At 40.0% G+C, this 24285-nt stretch overlaps 1 protein-coding gene across 1 annotated transcript in view; it reads left to right on the top strand.

Annotated features, from left to right (window-relative positions):
- The first annotated feature begins 72 nt into the window (after window positions 1–72).
- camkmt (calmodulin-lysine N-methyltransferase) overlaps window positions 73–24285 on the top strand; it is a 96319-nt gene continuing 72106 nt past the window's right edge. The window contains exons 1-3 of the mRNA XM_029521179.1: window positions 73–388; window positions 1778–1956; window positions 2478–2542. Coding sequence (XP_029377039.1) covers window positions 224–388; window positions 1778–1956; window positions 2478–2542 — 409 coding nt within the window. The 5' untranslated portion in view covers window positions 73–223. The remainder of the gene's footprint in view (window positions 389–1777; window positions 1957–2477; window positions 2543–24285) is intronic.

Here is a 24285-nt window from a genome sequence, read left to right on the forward strand (position 1 = left end):
TTGCTATGTCTCGAATACCTAAAGTGTACGGAAGTAGCATGCATCCATTGTGAGTGTAACAGGTGATGACCGTCAAGCAATATCTGCGATCGGTTCTGCGTCGGCGTAGTTTAGTGAAAAAGCTTTATTTTTGTATTACCTCGTTGCTACCGATAACTGTGACAGCTCCGCAGCTAGAAAATTTATATACAGGTTTGTTTCCGTCCGTAACTTCAAAGGTACAATGGAAGGGGACTACACCGGGGCTGCAGGAAAGCCCGGGTCGGTGTCGCCTTTGAGGAGAGATGATCTCAATGAGGACACCTGTGCAGCTGATCCCCACACCTCCCGGCCTGAGACCTGCGGGAGTACTGATGTGGCCCGAGCCAGGTGGACTCTGCTGCGACAGGTACCGTTTCAGGAACAACACTAACATCCACCTGGGCTAAGACGACTTGGTTTACTAACATGGGCTATTTGGGAAATCTCTTAAGCCTCAGCCTGAGACTTGATATTGGACATGTATATGAATATTTGGTCCTTAATGCTAGGGGTTATCATAAATGTTGGACCAAAAGAGTTTTTAACTAATAATATATTTTGGTATTTATTTTATAAAAGGATTTTGTTGTTGGGTATATGTTTTAAAAATGAAATGCATCAGTACAACCTTTTAATGTCATATCTGAAAATGCAATCTTTTCCATTACAAAGTATGAAATTACCTCTCATTGACACACACAAATACCTTGTATTTGCCTACAACAGAGTTGTGAAAAGTTTTTGTTGTTAGTTTTTAATCAAGTTATGAAAAATAAAAAGTTTTGCCTTTGCAAAGGAGCCAACTATCAGCAGTGGGGAGGCAGGTTCATGGCCCTTTATTGACCTGCAGCTGCTCATAACTAGGACAATAATAGCGTGGAGTTTCATTTTGCAGCACCTATTTTTTATTTATTTATTTTTTGGTCTAATTTATTTTGATGTGTTGTTTGAACGATTATAGATGTGATGCAGATTACAACAGGGAAAAACAAGAAATACATAGCTAAAGCAATATAATATTCAGTCTCTTTCAGTCTGCTAAGATAGACAACAGTCTGTATTTGATTGATGTTGGTTCATCTATAGTCTGATCTGCTCTGACATATTATAGTCTATCTCATAATAGTATGTTGTATGATTTTTGCCACAAGGATAGCATTAGTAGCTTTACACGGACTTTGACACAAGTAGGAAACTATCTTCTCTTTTCCCTCCAGAAAACATTATCTTTAAATATACAGAACCTGAGTTCTTCCACAAGAAGAGGCTGTGACCCGGGATTTAGATTTTTTTCCCTTAGAGGGTCATCCTTCGAATGTTACTCTTAGCTGATAAGAAAAGCGCCCTGCTGCAGATCAACCTAGCTGTTTTTCCCGCTGGCACAGTAATAAATGCAATAGATAGATTAATATTAAATCAATTCACGCAAGCTGTTGTTTTCTATCAGTTAAGGATGTAAATATGCACATTTAATCCTGTGTAATTTAACTGTACTGTTTGCAACATCATAGACTGAAAGTATATTCAGCACTTGGTATATTAAAAAACATGAGATTGTTTTTGAAAATGAGGACATTTGACATATTATAATCTTCCAGAGAGACTGTTCGTTTAGTTCTTGCAGTGTAAGGACTGAAAAATAAGCTTGATTAATTCTTACACTCGATAGTTATTAAGACGATTTCACAGTTAAGGCATATATGCCTTTGTTGGAAATTCAAAGATGCTGCTCTCTTTTTACTCCCAATTTTCACAGGTGTTGTGTCAGAAACAGGTGGACAGTCCTGAGATCAAACATGCTTCTGTTAGACGGTTTGCTACTTTTGACCTCTTCAGTAGGAAAAGGCTTGCCACACAAGACCCTAGTGATACCTCAGATGACCAGTGGGTGGAGTACCGAAGTGTCTTCTTTCGAGAGTACAGTGCCTTACTCAGGTACATACAATTGAATGGACACACATCAGGCTTTAGTGTCACGCTGGCATAGATGTTACATGGAATTGCATGACCAGATGATTTGGATAACTGTCACTATGGAATATGTTCCAGGTATACAGTTATTTTATATCAGGGTATGTCTGTGTATATTCTCATTCATCCAGGTCATAGTCATATCTGACCAACAACTGAATCAAAAACAGCTGGAATTAGATTTGTCTAAGATGTTTTCGCACTAGTCTGACCAGTGACTAGTGAGGACTAGTCAGAAAGCTGCGTTGAGAACTGATGAAGCCCCCTGGATAAGAGGCGAAATGTCTTCTTAGACAAATCCAAATCCACTCGCTTTTGATTCAGTTGTTGGCTATATATATATATATATATATATATATATATATATATATATATAAAGAAGCATAATGACAACAACCCACACACATCAATTTCATGCTCACCTTTTGATATGTTTTCTTTGGTTTAAAATAGTACATTAGTACTTATATTTCCATGTCTCTCAGGGATAGCCTGGGGCCTCTAAGAGTTAATGAAGTGTTGACCAGTTTCGACAACACTGGAAATGTCTGTAAGTACATTTTTTTTATCTCACTACTTGAAAAATTGTTTGTATGCTTATGCAAATGTGCTTGTGATCATGCCCACAGGGGAGTTCATTTTACTCTCTGTTCCCTGGCACCTACACACACACACACACACACACACACCAACCAGGGCTGGGGTGAAACTTGTGGTGTGTGCTGCTATGCCTTCATGCATGTGCGCTTTCCTTCTAGATGTCCTTTAGAAGGGAAGTGTATTGCTATCTTCTCATTGCTGATAGTGATCAGTGGTTTGGGAGTAGGGAATGAGCGTTATTCAAGTTGCACATGCAACTTGAATGTGCAACTATGATGAACTATGGAGTTCATCATTGGAAATACAAGAGCTTTGATTCTGACCTTCTTTCTAGTTAGCATTTCTGTTGCTTGTCTGAGTTTAATTTTGGTTGAGTTTAATTCGATTCACTCTTTCTTCGCAATGTAAATCCAGTCATAGGGCTATTTCAACTAGATGTGCATCATGTCAGCCACCAAGTTTATTTTTTTTAAAACTATCAGGCAAAGCACATTTGAAATTTAAATATTTATGAGTTATAAGCACTTTATAACACAAAATATAAAGTGCATATCTATTTCTTGAATTATTAATGTATTTTCTGTAATTTATTAGTCTACCTGTAATCTAAACTAGTGCAACATTATGCCAACACAATAATGTAAAGTATGGGTAGTATAAATATACAAATATAATATTTGGCTTGGCAGTCCTTCTCCATTGTCAATAAACTTAGATGTGACCCCATTCCATTTATTATGAACCGCTTTCTGTGCAGACCCATCTTCACAGGCATGTTATGGGTTATGAAGAGGACCATGGGTTTGTGTTAACCATGGCTCTACAGGAGTCAGGGTCAGAGGTGAAGGCCATAGCTAGAGGCTACTCCACTGCACACTGGGAACAGACAATATAAGTTATGACAGAGCTCAGTGGCAGCTCTCATTCCTTCCTGCCAGAATAGATAATCCCTTTTCTTTACAAAGAAACAATAGGATAAATACTTTTTTTCTTTGAAGAGAGCTAAAGAAGAGGTCAACATGTTTTTGCCCTATGCCACTCCCCCAGCCTCCAATTCTCCTTGGTATTTGCAGCTACCTAATTCATTCTCTTTTATCTTTCTCCACCTCTGTTACTCTAAAGTGGTAACTTGATTAAGATATCATATCCTCTCTCATTCCTTTTCTCTTCGTCTCCTGTCTGCTTACACTATACCCCCTAATTTCTCATTCTCAACCTTCTCTGCTTACCATTTCTTCTCTTTCTTCCCTCCACCCTTCTATTTCGCTCTTCTCTCAGCTGGAGCCATGCTTGGCCAGATGGGTAACTGAGTTTCTGACTTGGATGGTGGATTAGCACAGCCGGAGATGAGAGCATAGAGGAGGAGGGGGGAGATGGTGGGTGGGCATGCCAGAGGTGGAGTGTGTGTGTGTGTGTGTGTGTCTGTGTGGGTCTATGGGTCTATCTGTGTGTGTGTGTGTGTGTGTGCGTGTGCGTGCAAGGAGTAGAGGGCCACTAGCAAAGGGGACCTCATTCCACAGACAATGAGCCAGCCATCTCCCTCCTGTTCTCCATCCCATATTTGGGACTAGTAATGCATGAGATCAATTAGGACTGGTTGAGAGGAGGCTCTGAAAGGCACAGAGGTGACCCTGTCAGAGCTCAGGGGTATATTTTTGGGGGTGGGAGTCAGAGTGAATTCCCTCTAAATACACAAACACTCACACATTCCTACTTGTGAACAGCTCACAAAGCCTCACACTTATGCTTTACGAAATCTACACAGTCCTACTAATAAACATGTATTCACTTTGCCCACCATTCCACCATCTCCACCTTTCCTGCTACCTTGATAATCCCCCACCCCTGAGGTGTAGACAAGCCCAAATCCTAGAGGTCCTTGTCCTTCTGAATAGCAGGCTAAAAAGCCTGGCCGGATTAGCTCACTGCTTCCAAAATGTGTGGACTCAGCTTAAAATTGCTACCCCCTCTCAGCATGACCCTCTCTGCCAGTTATTGTGTTTGTCCTACCACTGTGCATGTATGTGAACAATATGTTGTTTCTTAAGTTGATGATAAGCTGTAGTCAGTGGTTTCATTTTAAGACTGGAGGAGTAAGCAAGGACTCTCAATGCAGATGTTCTCAAACACAAAGAGTGGATGTTGAGCTGTTATTATATCACTGGGAAAAGTTGGACCGCCCCTTGTTTGGAATATCTGAGAAATAAGGGAATTTAGCTCAGAATGGAATCATATATCTGGATTGGTGTTTAGTCAAGAATACTGGCATAATCTACAAGATAATCTATAACCCATTATCTTGTCTATATCATTCTGTGCTACAACACCAGACATGTATGTCTACAAAAATACTTAATTGAGCACAGTAAGAAGTAATTAGTAAAAAGTAAAATTTTGAGAATTAGAGGAAGGCTCAAATGACTTGCACATTCAGTTTCAGCTGTCATCCCAAAACACCATAATCACAGGTAAAGAAAGTAATACAAATTGAATCATAATTTAAAAAAATGCTGATGCTGTTGACTTTGCAAAAACATTTTTAGAATTTGATTTGCAGATACTGAATTGAAAAAAAAAAAAAAAGTTTTCTCTTACCCTAAACTACAGAACATCAGATTGTTTTAGCAATAGGTGAAAATTTAAAATTTTTAATTATTTCTGAACATTCATCTTTTAAATGCACCAACACCTTATTTTTGAAAGTAGTTTTCTATTACTTTATTTTTAGAACGTTGATATTATATTGCTGCTCCTTTATTTACATTTGCAAATAATGAGGTGGGAATCACCCCTCTGGTGGTCATCCAAAGGTCATTTGGAGTTACCTTTTTAACTCATAATATGTTGTCAAATTGTCAATGAATGATTGATCTTATTTTGAACTGTTCTTGATCACTTTGAACTATGTGGACTCTGAACCTCTGACCTTCCTGGTTCTGTAGCTGACAGAGGGGCTTGTAATTGTAAGGGCTTTGTGCAGATGCTGTTTGGGGTTTTAGGGGGTGCTTGTTTCCTGCTAGGGATCAGGATTTTAGGACACAATACAGGCCCTTGGGGTTGGGTGACCAAGAATGCATCAGAGGAGGTGTGCGTGTGTGCTTGAGAGGGTAAAGCTTGTTGACATTGTAGGGTTTTTGGTAAGAAGGCTTGTTGGGCTCTGGGGTTACTTGTTGGGTTTATGTTGCAAGCAAAGGTCACCCTTACAGACTAATGTGCCAATATACACAACACACACCAACAGGAATAAATTCTGCAGGTTTTAGTGTTTAAAATTCTGCACTGGAAGCCACACATGCTGTAAAGATAACTCTCATTTAAAGTAATGCTTTCCCTCTTCCTGTCTTAGTGTGTCTTTGTGTGCATGTTTGTAATCAAGAGCCAGGCATCCTAATTAAGCTTAATAGAGCCTTCTTCACTACAGCTGTCATTGTCTGAATGGCTACTGGCCTTTCAGGCTCTCAGTCATCCCTATTATCTCCCACAGACTTCACCTATCACCCCCACTGGTAAATACTATAAGCCCAGAATGCTTGAGTGTTGTGAGGCAGGGCAAGCAGGGGGGTTAGCTGGTCATTTCTGTGTGTCTATTTGTCAAATGTCAGGTAATGTATAGTATTGAATCTGTGTGGACTAGGCACCTACATGCCCAATCAAACAAGTTAAGTCAATTTTAACTGTTAATTCATTGTTGGACAGATTTGTGTGTTCCCTGTATCCAGTAGATCCATCAGAATCGTGTGTGTGTGTGTGTGTGTGTGTGTGTGTGTGTGTGTGTGTGTGTGTGTGTGTGTGTGTGTGTGTGTGTGTGTGTGTGTGCGCGCGCGCGCGCATATTGCAAAATGTGCCCCCCGTAGCCTCCCCTTGTGCCAAGCCTTTAGCGGAGCCCTGTTTGCATAATTATGCTAATTCATTGTGCCATAGTGCTAATTAGACCTTGTTAGACAATAGTGCTAGACTGGGAGCTGGCAGGCATACACACACATACACACGCTCACTCAGACAGTTGTGTCAATGACAAGGTTTGTGGTCCCCCTCTGCGCTGTTTATAACATGCTCTCTATAGAAATGGTTCTCTACTGATGTGCCTTGGACTGAGCTCAGGTGTTTCTAATGATTTTTATTTAAGCCAACGGAACAAAAATCAATGTGAAGCCCTTCGATACTACACAAGCTGATCCATGCCCACGTTTTCATCCCTCAGAGTTGTTGTCAAGTGTTACTTCACTAACAATTTTTTTGTATTTTCACAAAATAAATTTTGAATTAATTTTGACAAAATATTAGTTATAATTGTACCTTGTGATGATGAAAATAATCTGCCTCTAATGTCACTCTTGAATCATTTCGTCATTTGGTCATGAGTTAGTCTAGTTCCATGCTTAAAGAAAAAATTGTTTATTTTAAGTTCAATTTTAAAATAAACTGAAATTATGTATGCAGATATTATGATTGCAATATACTGTTGTAATTTCAGTTTGAATGGCAGCTTTCGTCTTTCAGTTTCAATGAAAAAACTAAAAAAAATAAATAAAATGATGGTTTGGCTTTTGTCGGGTTCTGTACCAAACAAAAATATGTCTTGACAGCTGGAGGATATGTTTTTTAGGTTTGGGCATCTCTGTAGCACTACAGTACTTGCTCTTTGTGACTTTTTTTGTGTGCATTTAATTACACTTGGGCATAAAGCAATTTTGATTAATAATGCAGCCCTAGTTCATTTATATTATTTCTTCATTTCTTCATTATCTCGCTACTTATATTTTTACTTTTACTTTTTTTTCAAGTCACTTGAATGAAATATATTATTCTGTCAGTAAGATCTGTTAATATAATGCTAATGCTAATGAGTATTATGTAATACAGGGGTTCTTTATTTCAATTCAGTGGTACAGGAAAGATTTAGCATCTGGTGGTATTTGGAGATCAAATAAGATGGCTAGCCACGCAGCCTTCACAGATACCTTTAAGGGAGGAAATTCTTTGGAGCTTTGTTTCTAGTTATTTTACACATTTTTTTGCATGCTTTAAGGCATTGTGGTGGCGAAAATTAAATTAATAGCTTTTTTACCTTCTGGAATGTGGTTTAAAGATAGACATTAAGAAAGTTTAAGTAGCATGTTTTAGAGAAGCCAAATGAATCATAACGGGCACAATTTAAAATTCATTTTTAAACATGCTTACTTCTTTTGGCTGTTCTCTTTTGCTGGATAAAAATATGACCGGCTGAAACGCACCTTAACTGTATCTTTTGCCATTGCCTCTATTATTGTTTCTATGTCTATAATTTAAGTAAAAAATGCAAAAAGAAACACAAGAGGAATATGCGGCTTATTAAGTGTGTATGTGTATGTGCATGCTGTGTTTATCACTTTATGATGTAGTAGTGGGGGTTGGAAGTAGTCTAAGCAAGACTAGAATGGCTTCAGGGCATACTGAAAGAGTTGAGGTTGACTTAATTGTAAGTAATTGATTTTCGCCTTTGCAGCCTTGTCTCCTCCATCCTTCCACTGGAGGAAACCAGGAACAGGGACTTGCCTGTAGTACTGTTGGGTGTTGAAGGCTTCTTGACATTTGAAATGTAAACAACCACCACAATACTTGTGAACACAACTTGATGGTAATGGGAAGATGCAGACATAGATATTTATGTACACAAACGCACACAGGGGGTTGATTTCCCTGCAGTAAACCACCATAATGGCTTTGATCACAATAGGGATTGAAGCTGATCCGTTCGGTGTAGCTTAGCTCAGGGAGTCCTCTCTCACTCCTGACAGTAGCTGATTATGTGACTTTGTGCATTGCATGACTGAAAGAGAGTGAGAGTGTGTATGTATGTGCGTGTGTGCTTAGATGTGTGTGCACGTGCGCACTATTACCAGTAAGCGGTGGAGATTAAGTTCAGGAAATGAGTAGAGCGTTAAAGGGTGCTTCCCTGCCCAGTGCTCTTACACTGTCACCATTGCTAATGCTCAGCTAATTACGAGACATACTTTAACAGCAAGCTCAGTCTATAACCCTCATGTCGCTCCACTTCGTTCCCTCCCTTTCTTAGGTTACCCCCTTCACCCTAGAATTAGGGGATGAAATGAGAGAGAGAAAGAAAAAAGAAAGACTAATAACAGGACGCTCTCCCTCCCTGAAAGCTTGCCCTCCCTCTGGACGGATACAATTATTGGATTTTTCTCCATTTAAGTCACCCAACCCCTGTGTGCCCCTCCTGGCAATGCCCCCCATGGTGACTAAGCTGAGCACACACTGGCCCCTCCACCCAAGAAACACACACAAACACCAACACGCAAAGAAAGCGAATGAATGAGAGAGTACATTATCACTGAATAGTGATTAGTATACCATAACTCCAACATAGTGTATGTACTCACAGCCATTGGCTGTAAAACTTATACTTGTGCAAAATACACTAATGTTCAAAGCTAAAAGATTTACAAAATGTATTCCTAGCTGAGGAGGATGAACCAAAAAGCGCTCCAATTGCGCTGTTAATTCCCTTATAGTGATATACTATTTCCAACATTTGTGGTAGTCATAGGTGGGGTTAGTTCTTACTGCACACACAGACTTCATCATCATAGACTTCTAAACTGCCCTTTTTGTCTGGATCTTGAAACTTTCACATCATTACCTGCATTGGTGATGATGAATGCCATCTTGGGTATAACACAATTACACATGAGAAGCAAAAATTCACATATGGGCACGGTCAAAATGGTGTCTCTAAAAGCAGATTGAAGCCTCACAGTATAGGATCTTTGAGAGATCTAGAGGCTTTTCTATGTTTACACCGGCTGGTCGTGAGTTTGTCATTGCCTCTGTGTTCATATTTGCGTGTATTTCAAATGTGTGCACAAACCCAAATCTGCTGAGTATGCTTTCATTAGAGAGCTCAGTGATTACTGCATGGTAGTTAATCTGGCTCTCCTCCCTCTTATACCCATCAACTGCACCACTGTCTACCTCCAAAGGCACAAGTACACACATTGAAGTGCATGAGCGGGTTTGTTTGTGTGCATGCAAATCTGTGTGTGAATTTCCCTGATAATGTTTTAAAACAAACAGATGATTAGTGTGATTGGTGTGTTCGTTAATGGGTGGAATCATTATGGTAAATGGATACACGGCCATATGGGAATCGGTTTTGGCTCCAATCCACACACACAGTTTGTGTGTGTTTCAGTGTTTCCTTGCTTTACTTTATTCCAATACCTTGACCTTACTCTGGAGAGCTGAAAAGATTATCCAGTTTCCAGAATTCAGATCATTTTTTACTTGGCAGCACTGGAAGGAGACTGTTGTCTTGTAAAGCATCTGAAGAATGAAGGAGACTTGATGGTACATTAATCCAGATTCAGCCCCTTGTTTCTCCTGACGCCATTCGCTGTACATACCCTGACTTTCACTTTTATCTTTTCATTTTTATCTTTATACTCTCAGATATGCACACAAAAATACACTTTATAATTTACTGTAAGTATAAATAAACATCAATTTATTACTTAGTCTCAACCCATGGGAATCCTTGGGCCTTGGGACTTCATCAGAAAGCCCCTACAGAGAGCTGCAACAGCTGCTTGTCACCCTTCAGCCTGTCACCATGTCTTCGCTGAAACTGCTAATGTGATTGCTACTTAGCTGAGCCATTAAGTTCCTTAGTGACTCACTATACAGCTTTAATGCACAAACTCTTACAGTCACTTGTTCGGTCTGTCAGTCTCTCTCTGTCTGGAGACTCTTTAAATAGCCCCACAGGGGCTTTTAACTGTCACTTGGCACAGTACTAACTCTAGAGTATGTGTTGACGCTAATGGGTGTGCTAAATGTTATTACGAGTTGCTATAGGCCTCTGAGGGGAAAGTTAACTGATTTTCAAGTGGCCCCCTGAGAGACTGCTCTAATCACTAACTAGTTGCAGCATCTCCCTGGGGATCCACACTGAGGGCATTGGAGTTGTTGTGGCTTTGCTAACAGCTAACTGCCACATTGTGCCGTGGCCTGTCTTTATGTCAAAGCTTTAATTTTACTGTGAATGTGAAATGTGAGAAAAAATGCTCTTGCTTGAAATTAGACTGTTGAAGTTAAAAAGACAAGTTTAAGAATGACGCCATTAAAAAAAACATCTATATGGGTCATATATTATTGTCATTGATATTAACTATAAGTAGTCATATCCTCATATCCTAGTCATATTACATATCCTCCAGCTTTTTGCTGCCACACACATGCACTTTTCTCTCACTCTGTCTCTTTAGCTGTCCACAGCAGGCCATGGCGCCACAGACCTTTGTGTTTGCCTGCTGAGGCTGAAATATACTCTCTCTCCCCCTCTCTCTCACACACACACACACACACACACACACACACACACACACACACACACACACACACAGTAAAGAGACATTAGATGGATGTAGTGACTAAGACAGAGATACAGCTGCCCAGTTGTAGAATGTGAGACCTTGGACCCTCAGTGGGTTAAAGTAGTCTAAAGATAGCTTTTTAGAAAACAAAAAACACTAATATACCTCCCCCTTCACCTGTGCATACAACATGATTTTCATCATATTCATTGTAGTAACATTACTCAGCTAACATGCCAGAATGACTAAAACCTGTAGGCTCTTAAACGGCAGAGATTGCATACAAAAAAGCCTATGTGAAGTAAGAGGAGGGAAAAAAAATGCCCTTTCATACTACAGTGAATTTAACAGCTGTCATTTTGCCTGGACAGAAAGCCAGAAATGATTGGGACTCCTGATGACACGAAATCCAAATCAAGTGACCAGAGACAGTTAATCAACTGATTAATTCACTAGTACTTAAGGGCAAATACCCAGTATGAACCTGGTGAGAAGCTAGTCTTCGTAATGATCATGATCAATATTTTGAGAAAGAAGCTCAATGTGAAAAAAACAAGATAGATATCCAGAAACATCCACATTTTTTTTTCACTTCTAATTTTGACTGTTTAAACATAAAGATGTAAATAATTTGACAGGGAGAACACAACCAACTTGTGCGTGTGGATACTTAGCATGTTAGTGTGTGTGTGTCTCTCAGTAGGGACAGAAGGGATTACACGAAGATTGGTGTGCAACCAGGTTCCTCGACAGATCTCCAACGAGCTCTCTTTGCTGCCCCACTGGGCCTTTCATCAAGTGAGCGTGAATGTGTGTGTGTGTGTGTTTGTATAGGGCTGGATCAGAGAGGGAGGGTCAAGTGTGGGATCACAGAAGGAGACATCATTTTTCAATGCCCTAAATTGTCTTCCCTCCTCCCTTTTTCTGTAGTCGCTATCTCTCTCTCTCTCTCTCTCTCTCTGTCTTTTGACATTCTTTTTTATACATTTTTGTTGTTTTAAATGTTTCTGTTTAAGCACCTTTTTAGACATAAAAACCAGCTGACCTTTAATCCCACCTTTTTTGTTGCTTGAAGACCTTTCCTTGCTTAAATCCTTACCTTGCCTCAACTGTCTCTGTATTCTTTTAGAGGTTTACATATTAAAACATATTAAAACTCTATTTAACAATTGGCCTGAAAAGTTAGAAATATTAATTATTTGATTAATATATGATATATGATTAGGTCTATTGTTAGCTTTTATAATATTAATCAACTGATGAGGTAAATTTGAAAGCAAAACAGAAACAATTAGCTGTTTCGTATATGAAAAGATTTTCCATCTCTTTGGGTTATCGTGTTAGCACTTTTAGGACAAAAGACATTTGTATCTCAAAACTATGGAAAAACAATCACCATTTACACTTATCTTAACAATCGGAAAAACTCCTCTATTCAAAACATATCAATTGTTGTATGAATCATCATTTGAACAGTCCTGCCCAACATTATTGTCATAGTGATTCTGTTAAGCATAGGGGGCCATTGGGTATGAACATTTATGAATAATAAACACCACACATCAGTCAAAAGGGGGAACAAGGCAAGTTTAAAATATCTATAAAATATAAATAAAAAACAACAACAAACAAACAAAAGAATATAATGAAAGGTGTTTTTTAGGGGTTAGGTGTACCAGTGTATTAGGGATGATTGGTAAAAAGATGTTTCTTTGCTGCACAGCAGAGTTTTACCTCACCATGCCAGTGCCACAGGTTCTAATTTTCTCTTCCTGTGCTGCTGGTAACAGCTTCCCTCCCAGTTTCATTGCTTTCCACCTTCTCTGCTGTGCTTCTTCCCTCCCTCTCTGGCTTCCCTTCACTCTCTCCACCTACCAGTGATTGCTAAATCTTCCCATCACCAGCAAAATCATAACAGCCCAGATTCTGTGCCAGTGTGTAACCACTGCCAGTCTGTGCACACACATACTGACACACACGCAGATACACAAGCACAAACGTGCACACACACACACATACATGCTAACGTGTGTCCTAGAGGAGAAATGCAGTTGGAGCTTTTATGCTGCTTTCCCAAGTGGCTGTTTTCGAGCACAGCCACAATGGAGGGCCTAATGTGGATTTGTTTAGAGAGCTGGTTAATTGGAGTGGGATGCTCTAATTGCACCTCTTTCATGCTGTGTGTGTGTTTGTGGATGTGTGTGTGTGTGAGTGTGCAAATGTGAGTGTCACCTGGCTTTTGTTTAGACTGTGTGTGGGAAAACATTTGCTCATCTATAACTACACTACACAAACACTATAAGCTACATAACACACACATAAGGGGTGTGAAGTGTCTAAGTACAGAGAGCGGGAGAGAACAAATAGAGAGAAAGGATACATGAATAGCATCCCTTATAATCAGTTTAAGCTACTGTATGTGTAGAGGCCCCTGTTGTGAACACACAACTTGTGTTTGCACATGCATCTGTACAGTGCTTCTCTTTTTGTCTGTGTTGTCCCCCAGTTGGGGGTGCTCTAAGTCCTTGTATGGCTCTGTTTCTGCTTGTGTGTGAGACTGTGTGTGTTTATGGATCCCTGGCTGTTTGTATATTAAACTATGTGCCAGTCTGGCACCCTTTTTTTTTTTTTTTTCCCCAGTTTCCCTGTATGCTTTTTAAAGGGGCTTGTTAAGTATCCAGACACATTCACTAGATATGCACGAACACCTGATCAACATAGGACAACTAAAGTTGTAAATGTTTGTTGAGGTGAGCTACTTCTCAGGTCTAAAGCGTGTTTTCGGACACACATGGTGGACAAAAGGAAAGATTTGTAATTGAGCAGGGAAGTATAATGACTCCAGATGCCTGTATATTCTGTGAGGCACATATAATGGCCTCAGCAGGGGCCTCATTTATGAATGTGGCATGTGTCACTTTCCACACAAAGGTTGTGATCTATAAAAAACAGACTTGACAGGAGAATGTGCGCCCCCCTAAGCAACCTGACGAGCACAATGATCCGAAATATAAATCCAAAGCAACCAAAGAAGCTTCACAGGTAGAAAAGTCAGAATGACTACATAAATTCATCATGATTCTGACCCATGGCTTTTGGGCGTATGTACACCACCACCACTTAAATCTCCATATTTCTCTCTGAATATTTATTTACTCTGCCCTCTCTTCTGTCCATTTGCTGCTCACCTGTCTTCTTCCCTGTCTATTTGTTTGACTTTCCCTTTCCCTTTCCTTTATCCATTCAGCTTCTGTCCACCACCCCCTTGTGACCATTTAGAGTGCATATGTGTGTGTTTGTATGTATGTGGGTATCCTTGTGTGAGTGCAAACACATGGCATGCTGTAAGTGGGCCATAGGCCTAAAGCTAATCAATGATCGTCATTTAAGGCCATTCTCATCCTGCAAAAGCACACACACACGTACAAATGCACACACATACATGCACACAGTGGTTTGGTGATCAATTGAAAATAAGTGCCATTCACTTTTGCTTGTTTGCTAAAGGACATGGGCAACACCAGGATGGTTTTCTCTTCTCAATTTCTTTGTGTGCTGCTGTCTTTAGTTTTCATTCTTCTGTGTTTTGAGACAAGAGAGTGATCGCTTTTGTTAGCATAAGTGTATAAAGTACTTTCATTTGGCTTGTGCGTGCCCCCAGTGTGTGCGTATTCAGGTACACACGTGTTTGCAGGGTCAGTCTAAATGGAGATGTATTGTTCGAAACCATTCTGAGCATGGTTACCACAGTTCTCAGGCTAGGCAATCAGATCACTTAAGAGGCTGCTTGGTCTATGGTCTATGGCCTAAAGCTTCCTGTCTCCTCTTATATGTGCCTATCCCTCTCTATCCTTTAATGCCCCTCTCCAACCCACACAAAAACCCTGGCAGCCATGGCCATCACCCCTTATCTCCTCTCTCCTCACCCTGCCTCTTCTCTTCTCTACTCCTGCCTTCTGTCCTTTACCTCCATGGGGGAAAAAGGACAAGGTCATGAAGATAAACATAGAAAAGTGAGAGTGGAAGAGAGGGAGAGCTGAAATGAACCATCTCATTTGGACATTAGCCCCTGGGCGGCTGTAGTGTGGGGTTAGCTACCCTAATGCCCAATTGTGTATAAGACATTATTTAGCTTCAGTTAGCCAGCTGCTTTGACAAGCTATTACTGGAGAGAATGAAGAGACTCCCTGTGTGTGTGTGTGTGTGTGTGTGTGTTTGTGTGTGTGTGTGTGTTTGTGTGTGTGTGTGTGTGTGTTTCAGAAAGAGACAGGTGGCTTCACTTGCACATCACTCATGCAGAGAGTAGCGTGCATGACACAATTACACACTGATGCATGCGTTCATTTCTGTCTGTATGTTTGTTTGTCTTGACAGTATCGTTAGTGGACTTTTTCCATCCAAGCATGCACAGGGATGAACATCACCACCACAGAGACTCAGCTCTTTGTGCTGCATATGAACCGTGTTCACTTGAGTAGCCTGCTCAGTGCAAGGTCCTTGACCCTGGTGACACTGCAGAGTTTGATAGAAAAACACACACTACAGAGCCACTCAGTAAGCATTTCATTTACAATGACAAAAAGTCAAGTCAAAATCTTATATTAGAGAACCCCAAATGCTTTTTTTTATATATTGTCCTAAGTATGTGAATTTCAAACATATGTTTTTCCAGAATGACCTGCAAAGAAAAGTGATGTCACAGGTTTGTCCAGCTGATTTGACCAGTCCATATTTATTTGACTGGCCATGGAAAAAGTGATATTACAGAATTTATTGTGACAGGTGATTTGTTTATGCCCAACTCAGTGTTCTCAACAAGTCGATAGACAAACATATTTTTTGGCCACAAAGTGAACATAAGTCAAACAGTGCTTCACAATAGTAACCACCCACAAGCTCAACAAGTGACCTCATGCTGTCCAACTCATCTACTTTGATTTTCTGTTGCTTATTCTCAATGTTTATATTGTGTAATGTAGGTGTATTGTCTGCAACGGTGTGAACAGAGGCTCCATTATGACAACGCTATCATCAGCAATTGAATATTTTTTGCTCTTTGTGCCTCTGCCTCTTCTTCTTTTATTATTAGATGCATGCATTTCCATGATATCTACCATAACACCCATGAGGTTTGCCAAATCACCGCTCAGAGGATCAAAACAACCATTATGCTGTTATGGATGTTCCAGTTATGTTGTATTTTGGTGCCAGTGAGACTCCAGCTACTTAACAGCTGGTATCCACTCACTTTGCATTACAGTTAGAAAGGAAATTAGAGTTACTCTTTTTGTGTGGTCCATTGCTGTCTTAAGTGTTGACTCCCAAGGAATCTGTAAAATGCTCTATAGCTGTTTACAAACTGACAAAATATTTCTTTGTCTGCAATACACAGAACACAGGTGGAAAACATGGGAAATGCAGGGCTTTCCTTAATGAAAAATATAAAAGGTGCAACTCTTTATTTGAGGCTCATTATTATTACTATTATTGTAATTATGCCCTTCTTGAAGACAGTATTAATGTCACTGTGGAAAACTAATGTCAACTCAGCTCTCCAACCAAAAAACCATAATAATATTTTTTCCTATCTCCACATACCAGCGGACACACCAGTGGCAAGGTTAACATGCTGTGGTCAAAATGGTCACTATAATAAACACAAGATTCATGTTATCGAATGGTCACTGATCTTTTAGGTTTAGCAACAAAAATCTCTTGGTTAGATGAGGCAAGCAAACATTGTTGTTCAGGTTACAATAAGTATTCACCTTATGGTGAGAAGACATTTGTCATCATTGTTACACCAATAAACATATAATTAACGGTGTCCTATCTAAAAATGCTGCATCTTGTCGATCCTTCATCCAGCTTCCTCAATATTACAGCCGAATCCAGACATTATAGGTCTATATGTAATATGTCACCTTTCTTTTTGTCTGTTGCCATAATTACACTGGCTGTGATAGGTCTTCCAACTATATAATGTAACTGTAGATCATAATAAGCTTCTTCCAGAGATGAGCCCCCCCCCCCCCCCTTTTCTTTTTGCAGGAGAAAAGTCTCTGTAAACTAATAGATAAAACATGGATAGGCTTGGGGAGGAGAGGAGAGAGCGAGGAGAGGCATAGAGAGCGAAGAGGAGACTGTCTAATAGAGATATATCATTACACTGTTATATGTGTAATCTATTGTACTGCCATTGAACAGCAGCAGCATGGGCTTGGCAGTAGGCCATGTACACACAGACACACACAGACACACACATACACACATGCTGTGCCTCCAGTGGGGCAGTAATAGAGGGTGTGAGTGTATTAGTTGCTACAGTCCAAGTGTTAAGTGCTGGCCTGGTGTGTGTGAGATCGATGACAGCCGGGCAGCCCCTCATTCATTCTCACACACTCACACACACATGGACACACACACTGCTGTTACACATAGCCTGAGGTCAGGGGTCATTCACAAACATATCTGTCTCGCAGACACATAGACATCTTTCTCTTTATTTCTGTGTGAATATATGTATGTATCAAAAACACACTCTGTGTGTGTATTTTATACACAAACGCACACATTGACACTGGCAGACGTACCCATCCAGTCCTGTGACCATTGGGAGGGGCCCGCTGTCAAGCACCAGTGGCCCATCGATACTCGGGTAGGGCACTAATGCCTGCTGTCGGCTGATGGACGCTGGTTTGCCTCCAGGGACCATTAGACTCACTGGGACACAGACAGACACACACTTAGACAAACACCCAGTGGTACAACAAGACATAACACACAAATCTACTTGCATGCACACATTGTACATCATACTTAGAGGTTCAAACATCACAAATGTACATGTATTTAAAGTGCTACACATCTTTGGTTGGCATCCTAAATGTGTAGACACAATGAAACACAGATCAGTACCCACAGCTCTGTAAAAATAATGTGAGGTAAGGTTTAAAAAAAAAAGGAATGACCGTTCATGTTTATAATTGTAAATAATAGGAGCACATTAAATTCACTGTAAGGACACACAGATAACTGCTACATTTTTCTCTCAGTTTGTTCATGATTTACAGAAACTTACAGAAAAGCAAATTCAATGTCTTTGGAGGTCTTACTTGCTATGACTTCAATTCCAACTTTAAATTTTCTGTGAGTTTCAGCATATTTTACCATAGCAAGCTCTTCTGCTTGGATCCACCACTGTGTGCCTTGTCTGTCACAATGCATAGCTGCAGTAGTAGTTTATGATGTCATCCCACACAATCTGCTTCTTTCCTGTCCTGAGCAAGGCAGTGGGGTCATTATGTCATCAGTGTTCACATGGCTAAAATCACCAGAGTGCTGCAGGATCAAGTGCTATGTGCTGATCCTTTGCCTTGCTATCCATCGAACTGCAATCCAGACACCATTAGTGCTACTCTTCTCTACTTTACTACGGCTCTTTGGTCCTTTTCTTCATTCTCTTTTCCTTAGCACCAGACCCCTCGTTTTCTGCAGCTCCCTCAAATCCATCCAATTTAGCACACTCACAGATCTCTATTACTCACTGAGTGTCAAACTCAGCACCTTTTTAGGTGAATTAGCTGAAAAACAGATGTGTTGAAGTGTGTGAAAGAGTAGAAGATGAGCGAGCAGACACCAAGGAGACCCTACAGGGGATGAAGTGAACTTATTGGTCCATTTGTTTTAAATCTTCAAGTGCTATCCAGTAAGATCTGATCACAATCACATAAAAATATACTACTTAATATCTATTACAGAAGGCAACGCAAAACTATCACAGTGTTTTTTTTTTAGACTAGGTTTAGGGTTCACCAACAATATGTATATGACTAAACCCCAGAATGGCTGTCATGGAACCTGTGCAGCTGAACAGAAAACTGCAGGTTGGGATTGATTAGATGGACTTTACATCAGAAGTTACACTATATTTGGGTGCTGGGGGGATGACATTACTTTTTGTGGATTTATTGATGATGGTAAACATTAAGTAAAGAAAGGGGAAATGCATGTGTAAGTTTAAGTGTATGTAGATATGATAGATCAGGCATTCGCAATGAGGCTATATGCCTCATTAACACATTCAGTGAAAGCACTGCAAGGAAACGTAACAGCATGTGAATTTGTTTGGATTGAAAGTGCATTGATCTTCATGTCTGGCTGCATGATTTTATCATCAACTGACTTTTTCAGAATAAAATTTATTTGGCAAAATTTTTTTTTCTGACTGAGAGGGCCACTTTCATGTATACTAACAATTTGATTCAAAGAGTTATTATATTTGCTGAAAAATGCTGTTGAATGGCATTGGGCTCTCATTTAGTCCTTTGTATTCGCAGCAGTCAGAATCAACAAAAATGAGAACCCTTGTCTGGTTTGGTTCCAGTATTGATATCTGTACTCTATGAATTCCTCATTAGGCCAGTTAATTACTACCCAACGCTGCAACAGATTCTTTGTTTTGTTGGCTCAGCACCATAAAAAGGGATCCCTAGAGCTAAGAGAAAACACAGTCCCATAATAAAATAATATGAGGGAAAAAAAGGAAACTGTAGTGAGTTACAATAAAGCTCTCAATGGTTTGGGAGTATATTTGGATTAGAAAACAATGAAGGAATGTAAAAGAATGATTAGAGTTGATAGAAACAGGGGAGAAATCCGATTTCTGAAAAGCTGGTGTACGTAAGTGCCGTGTAGGTGCCGTTAGGGGCTACTTAGAGAAAAAAGAAATAGCAGCTTATCCACTGCTTCTTGTCTTATCCTCTTTATTGATTTTGAAAAGAAAAAAAATTAAGCAAAAATAATAAGCCTTATAAAGCTCAGGTATGGGCAATAAACAAGAGCTGAGTTGCAAAATATCCCAGGATGGGGAGGAGTGAGCTATACAGAGAAAAGAGATGCAAAAAAGTGAAAGATGATGAGGGAGAAAACGGTGAAAGGACACCTTGAGAGAAAGAACGAAAGAGATGGGTCCTGACAAGAGAAGGGGGCTGTCTAAAGATTTGCCTGCATCAAACCCAGGTGCCTGCGGGCATCATCACAGTACAGCGTGTACACACACACACACACACACACACACACACACACACACAGATGCACAGTGATAACCCATCAGCACTGGCCAAGTGTTTCTTTAATCCAACCTGACTTGCACTCGACAGAAAAAGCAAATTCACTTCCACTCACAGTCTGGAAAACGGAGCGCTCTTCACATAAATGGCAGCGCTCTGAATTACGCCATTTGTTTATGTGTGTGTGTGTGTGCGTGTGTGTGTGTGTGTGTGTGTGTATGTATGTGTGTGGGTCTGTATGTGCCCACTGGCATGCACACATGTTTTACAGCTCATGTTTTTATTTTTGTGATGATTTTTTCAGTGTGTTTGTGCGTGTGTGTTTACATGTATTGGTGGTGACAACCTCTTCAGCAGAACCCCTTTCATTGTGTGACAGGCAGATAGCTAGGCTGCTCTGCTCCCTATTGTTAGGGGGTTGTCATCAAACCCTGCTTGTATAGCCAGTTATGCTGCCTGTGTGTGTATGCTGGTGTGTGTGCGCATGGGGGTGCAGAAGACAGAGTTTGCACTTTGTTGCGCTTCTTCATCATGTGTGCTGATGCATACACCATTTTTTTCAGTTTTTGCATCAATGAGTATGCTTGTTTTTGCAAAAACAAGCATTTTTTTGTGCATACGAGCATATGTGTACCGATGAGTGTGTGCGTTTGATTTGTTTATCTGCTCCACAATGAGGGAGAGAAGAGAAGATCAGGGCTGATGATCCATTGTTTGACAGACTGATAGTTTGGCTGGAGCGCTCTACTGTACTCCCCTCTCCTCTCCATTGTTATGTGACTTGTCATTAAGCCCTTGTTGTCTAGTCAAAATGGGCAGAAGTGGTTGTTAGCCACGGCGCTGTCATTTGTGGAGTGCTGAAGGTGAGCCTAATGCACATACACATAAACACACATGCACAGATACAATAGGGCAGAGGCTTGGAGAGTGAGTACCACAGATGTGGAAAATTATTTTTTGCTCAGTATATGTGGTGCTCGATATATAGTATTAACTATTATATACTTCTAATATAATACTGTTAGAAAAGACAGAAACTATATAGTCCTGCAATGTTGAAAGAGCAAAGGAGAATTTCCTCACAGTGTTTCTATATTTACATAAAAGGTGAAAACTGTGAGATGGTAAATCTACAGTCTCCTACTACAGGATTCCTGGATTCCCTTAGTTTTAAATATTTTTTCCATATAAATGATGGTAGGGGAGAATGAGAGGGAATGCGCTTCTTAAATAAAAATTTAGCTTCAGTTTAACCAAGAGCAGCAATTGAGTTTGCACTTTGCGAGCACAAACACTTTTTTATTAGTTTCAAGTGATCATCTGGCTCTCCGTCTCCATCCATTGTGTAAGGCTGCAGTTAGTGAGAGGTTATGTGTTTTTTTTTTTTTTTGTTTTTTTTTTTTTTTGCCAACAGAGATGAGTAATATAGGCATCACCCCTTTCCCTCCCAATATTGGAAGGTTGGATTACCCAGGAAGTAAAAAAGCCACATGAATATTTATTCAAAATCTCCACAAATATAAAATAACTCTGGTCATTGTGCTTGCTGACTTTTTTGTTGCCTGAAAAAAACATGTAATAGGCAGCTTTTGATCCATACTGTCATCTTTGACCCTTCTGGTTGACCGCTTAGCACTTAGGACACCTTATAGATGATGAGAACCTGCACTGTTAGACTAGACAGATGTGCAGAGATGTGAAGTGATGGACTTTTCGTCAGACAGAAGGCCAGTAATCGACTGTGGGCCATTTCCTTTGTCTGAGAGGAGTAAGGGCAAACAGGTGACATCACTTCCTGCAGAGGACAATCACACAGGAACAGACAAGGAGTCTCCAGAAGTGCTGTCATTGCCATAACAACCCTGACCACAGCCAAGAACACACACACACAGACATAGTATTGTTTAGCGCCAGACTGTCAATAAGCTTTGTTTATTGACGTAATTCTTCATTGTGAATTTATGTCTGTCTGTGTGGATGTCTCTTTCCCGATCTTTCTTCCTGTGTGCATTTCTACCCACCTCTCATATAATTTTTCTTTGTTCACACTGAATTTAGTCAAATATTTCCCCGTCTTAACTAATGGGTAAAACCATAGACTAGCATGTGCTGATGTGCAATGGGACTCAGGGATGTCTTTTGTGCAATTCCTATGTTGCCTGTTTAATTCTGGCTTTCATTCCTTTTGACAAATAGTTTGTGACCTGTATGCTGATGGAAAGTTACATTATAATGAAGTAAATGATCATATTAGCTTTTCAGTTTGATTTCAACTCTTGATAGAAGTTCAGAGTGTCACTGATTAAAAACAGAACGTAACAGAAAACCCCAACCCTGGCAGAACAAAGGACACTTTGAGGATGTTGTAGGACAGGGCTTCTGAAGACCACAGTGCTTCCTCCTTTACCTGCAGCACTTCATCTGACCTGAAGGTGGGAGTAGTCACTGCGGTTTTACAGCCCTGCTCTAGTAGAGGAAGACCTATAGCACGCACACACGGACAAGCTTCTCAGCAGTCTACTTTTCTTGTTTGAGGACAGACAAAACGCACAATAGGATGGAATTACAAAGTGGAATAATTTTATTTAAACTGTTGTTTAACTTTCATATTCTCAATAGATTTTCCTACTGGATCATTTCTACTTCATCCATATGTAATTAACTAATTCCATGGTGTGTTGTTGTTTTTGAGTTATCTCAACTTGTTATTCTATTCTATTCTATTTCCCAGGTGTGACTTATAGAAAAAAAGGGGTATGGGGAACAGTTGATTACACTTTGTCACTCTACGTATTTGCCTTGATGTATGCTCTTAATTGATTGACCCGTTGCTATGGATCGCCTTGTGGTCGGGAGCAGTCAATACTGCAAGTCTTAGTATTCCTGGGTGAGAGGGGGCTAAGGAGAATTTGCGGAAAAAGACAGGAAGAAAGAAAGAGAGGGACAGAAGATATTGATCAAGTGCTGTGTGCATCGAATTCCAAGTTTACCTGACCTTCTAAACTGCTGCCATCATCACTGCAGTACACCAGCTTCCTCTCTCATTTTCCTCCTGCCCTCCTCACATCACTGTCCTTTTGTCTCAGCCCCTTGTGGATTTGTGCATTTGTGAGTGAGTGTGCATGTCAGTGTGAGTTTGTGTATGTTTATGGGTGTGTGTGTGTGAGTGTATGCATGCTTGAGCTGCAGATAAAGCCTAAATTGAGCTGTTTTGATTGTTCACTGAGAGTGCCTGCAGCACAAGGCCCCTTGGCTGAGGAGCACACACACACACACACACACACCCCCTCCCTCATATTCAACCCCTTTCCAGTCACTCTGCACTTCCTCTCCCTTGCTTTTTTATTAAGTGGTGTTGGCAAGAGCAGTGCAAATTCTTTTAATTACTAGTCAGAGTAACTTTCTGTCTCTAGAATGACGCAGGCTATTTGTTTAGACCAAACTCTGAAAAAAATCACATGGCTTAATGTCTTGCAGCCACCATCTGGGTTTACAAAACTTGTGTTTTTGGGCCAGAGTATGTTGGTTACAAGGAGGTTGGTTTTTCGAAGCTATCTTGAAAAAGTAGCAATTTTTAGGGAACTTGTAGAGAGGGCAACCTCAAGGACGTTGATTGCACAATCCTCAGTTACTTTGGCTAATTTATTAAACGAGCTAAACAATTTATCAAGCAGCCCTTCTAATATCAAAGTCAATATAGGAAGAAGTTGTACCTGGAGAAATGTAATGTATTTTGATGCCATCGATCAGATTTTCCAGAACTAATCAACAAAATTTTTCTTATACCATAATGACCATAATGACAACAACTTATTCAAATGAGCTGGTACTGAAATATTTTTTTATTTGTTTATTCATCCATACATAATTTTCACTGTTGTTCACTGTTTTTTGCAGTGGGTTGAAATAAGTACCAGGCTGGGAGTGCGTTGTAGACCTAAAGCTGCTTGCGTGCATTTTAAGAAACGATTTAACAGAAAATTGCACACAATATTGTTTATTTCCCATCATCATACCAATGAAAGAATAGAATCAATAGGGCTTGACACGCTTGCAGCTGACAGTTGCAGAGTTTGATCATAATATCACAAAGACAAGCTCTTTTTTTTTTTTTTAACTAAAACAAAGTCTGGTGACTTGTAGCTGTGTGTGTGTGCAGTCATATATATATTCATTCTAGTAGTCAAAGGTGGTCTTTCATGGGTATCCCTCTCCTTGCATATTAGATTTAAAAAGATGCATTGGCC

The sequence above is a fragment of the Echeneis naucrates genome, chromosome 15, assembly GCF_900963305.1.
Source record: "Echeneis naucrates chromosome 15, fEcheNa1.1, whole genome shotgun sequence".
NCBI classification, from domain to species: domain Eukaryota; kingdom Metazoa; phylum Chordata; class Actinopteri; order Carangiformes; family Echeneidae; genus Echeneis; species Echeneis naucrates.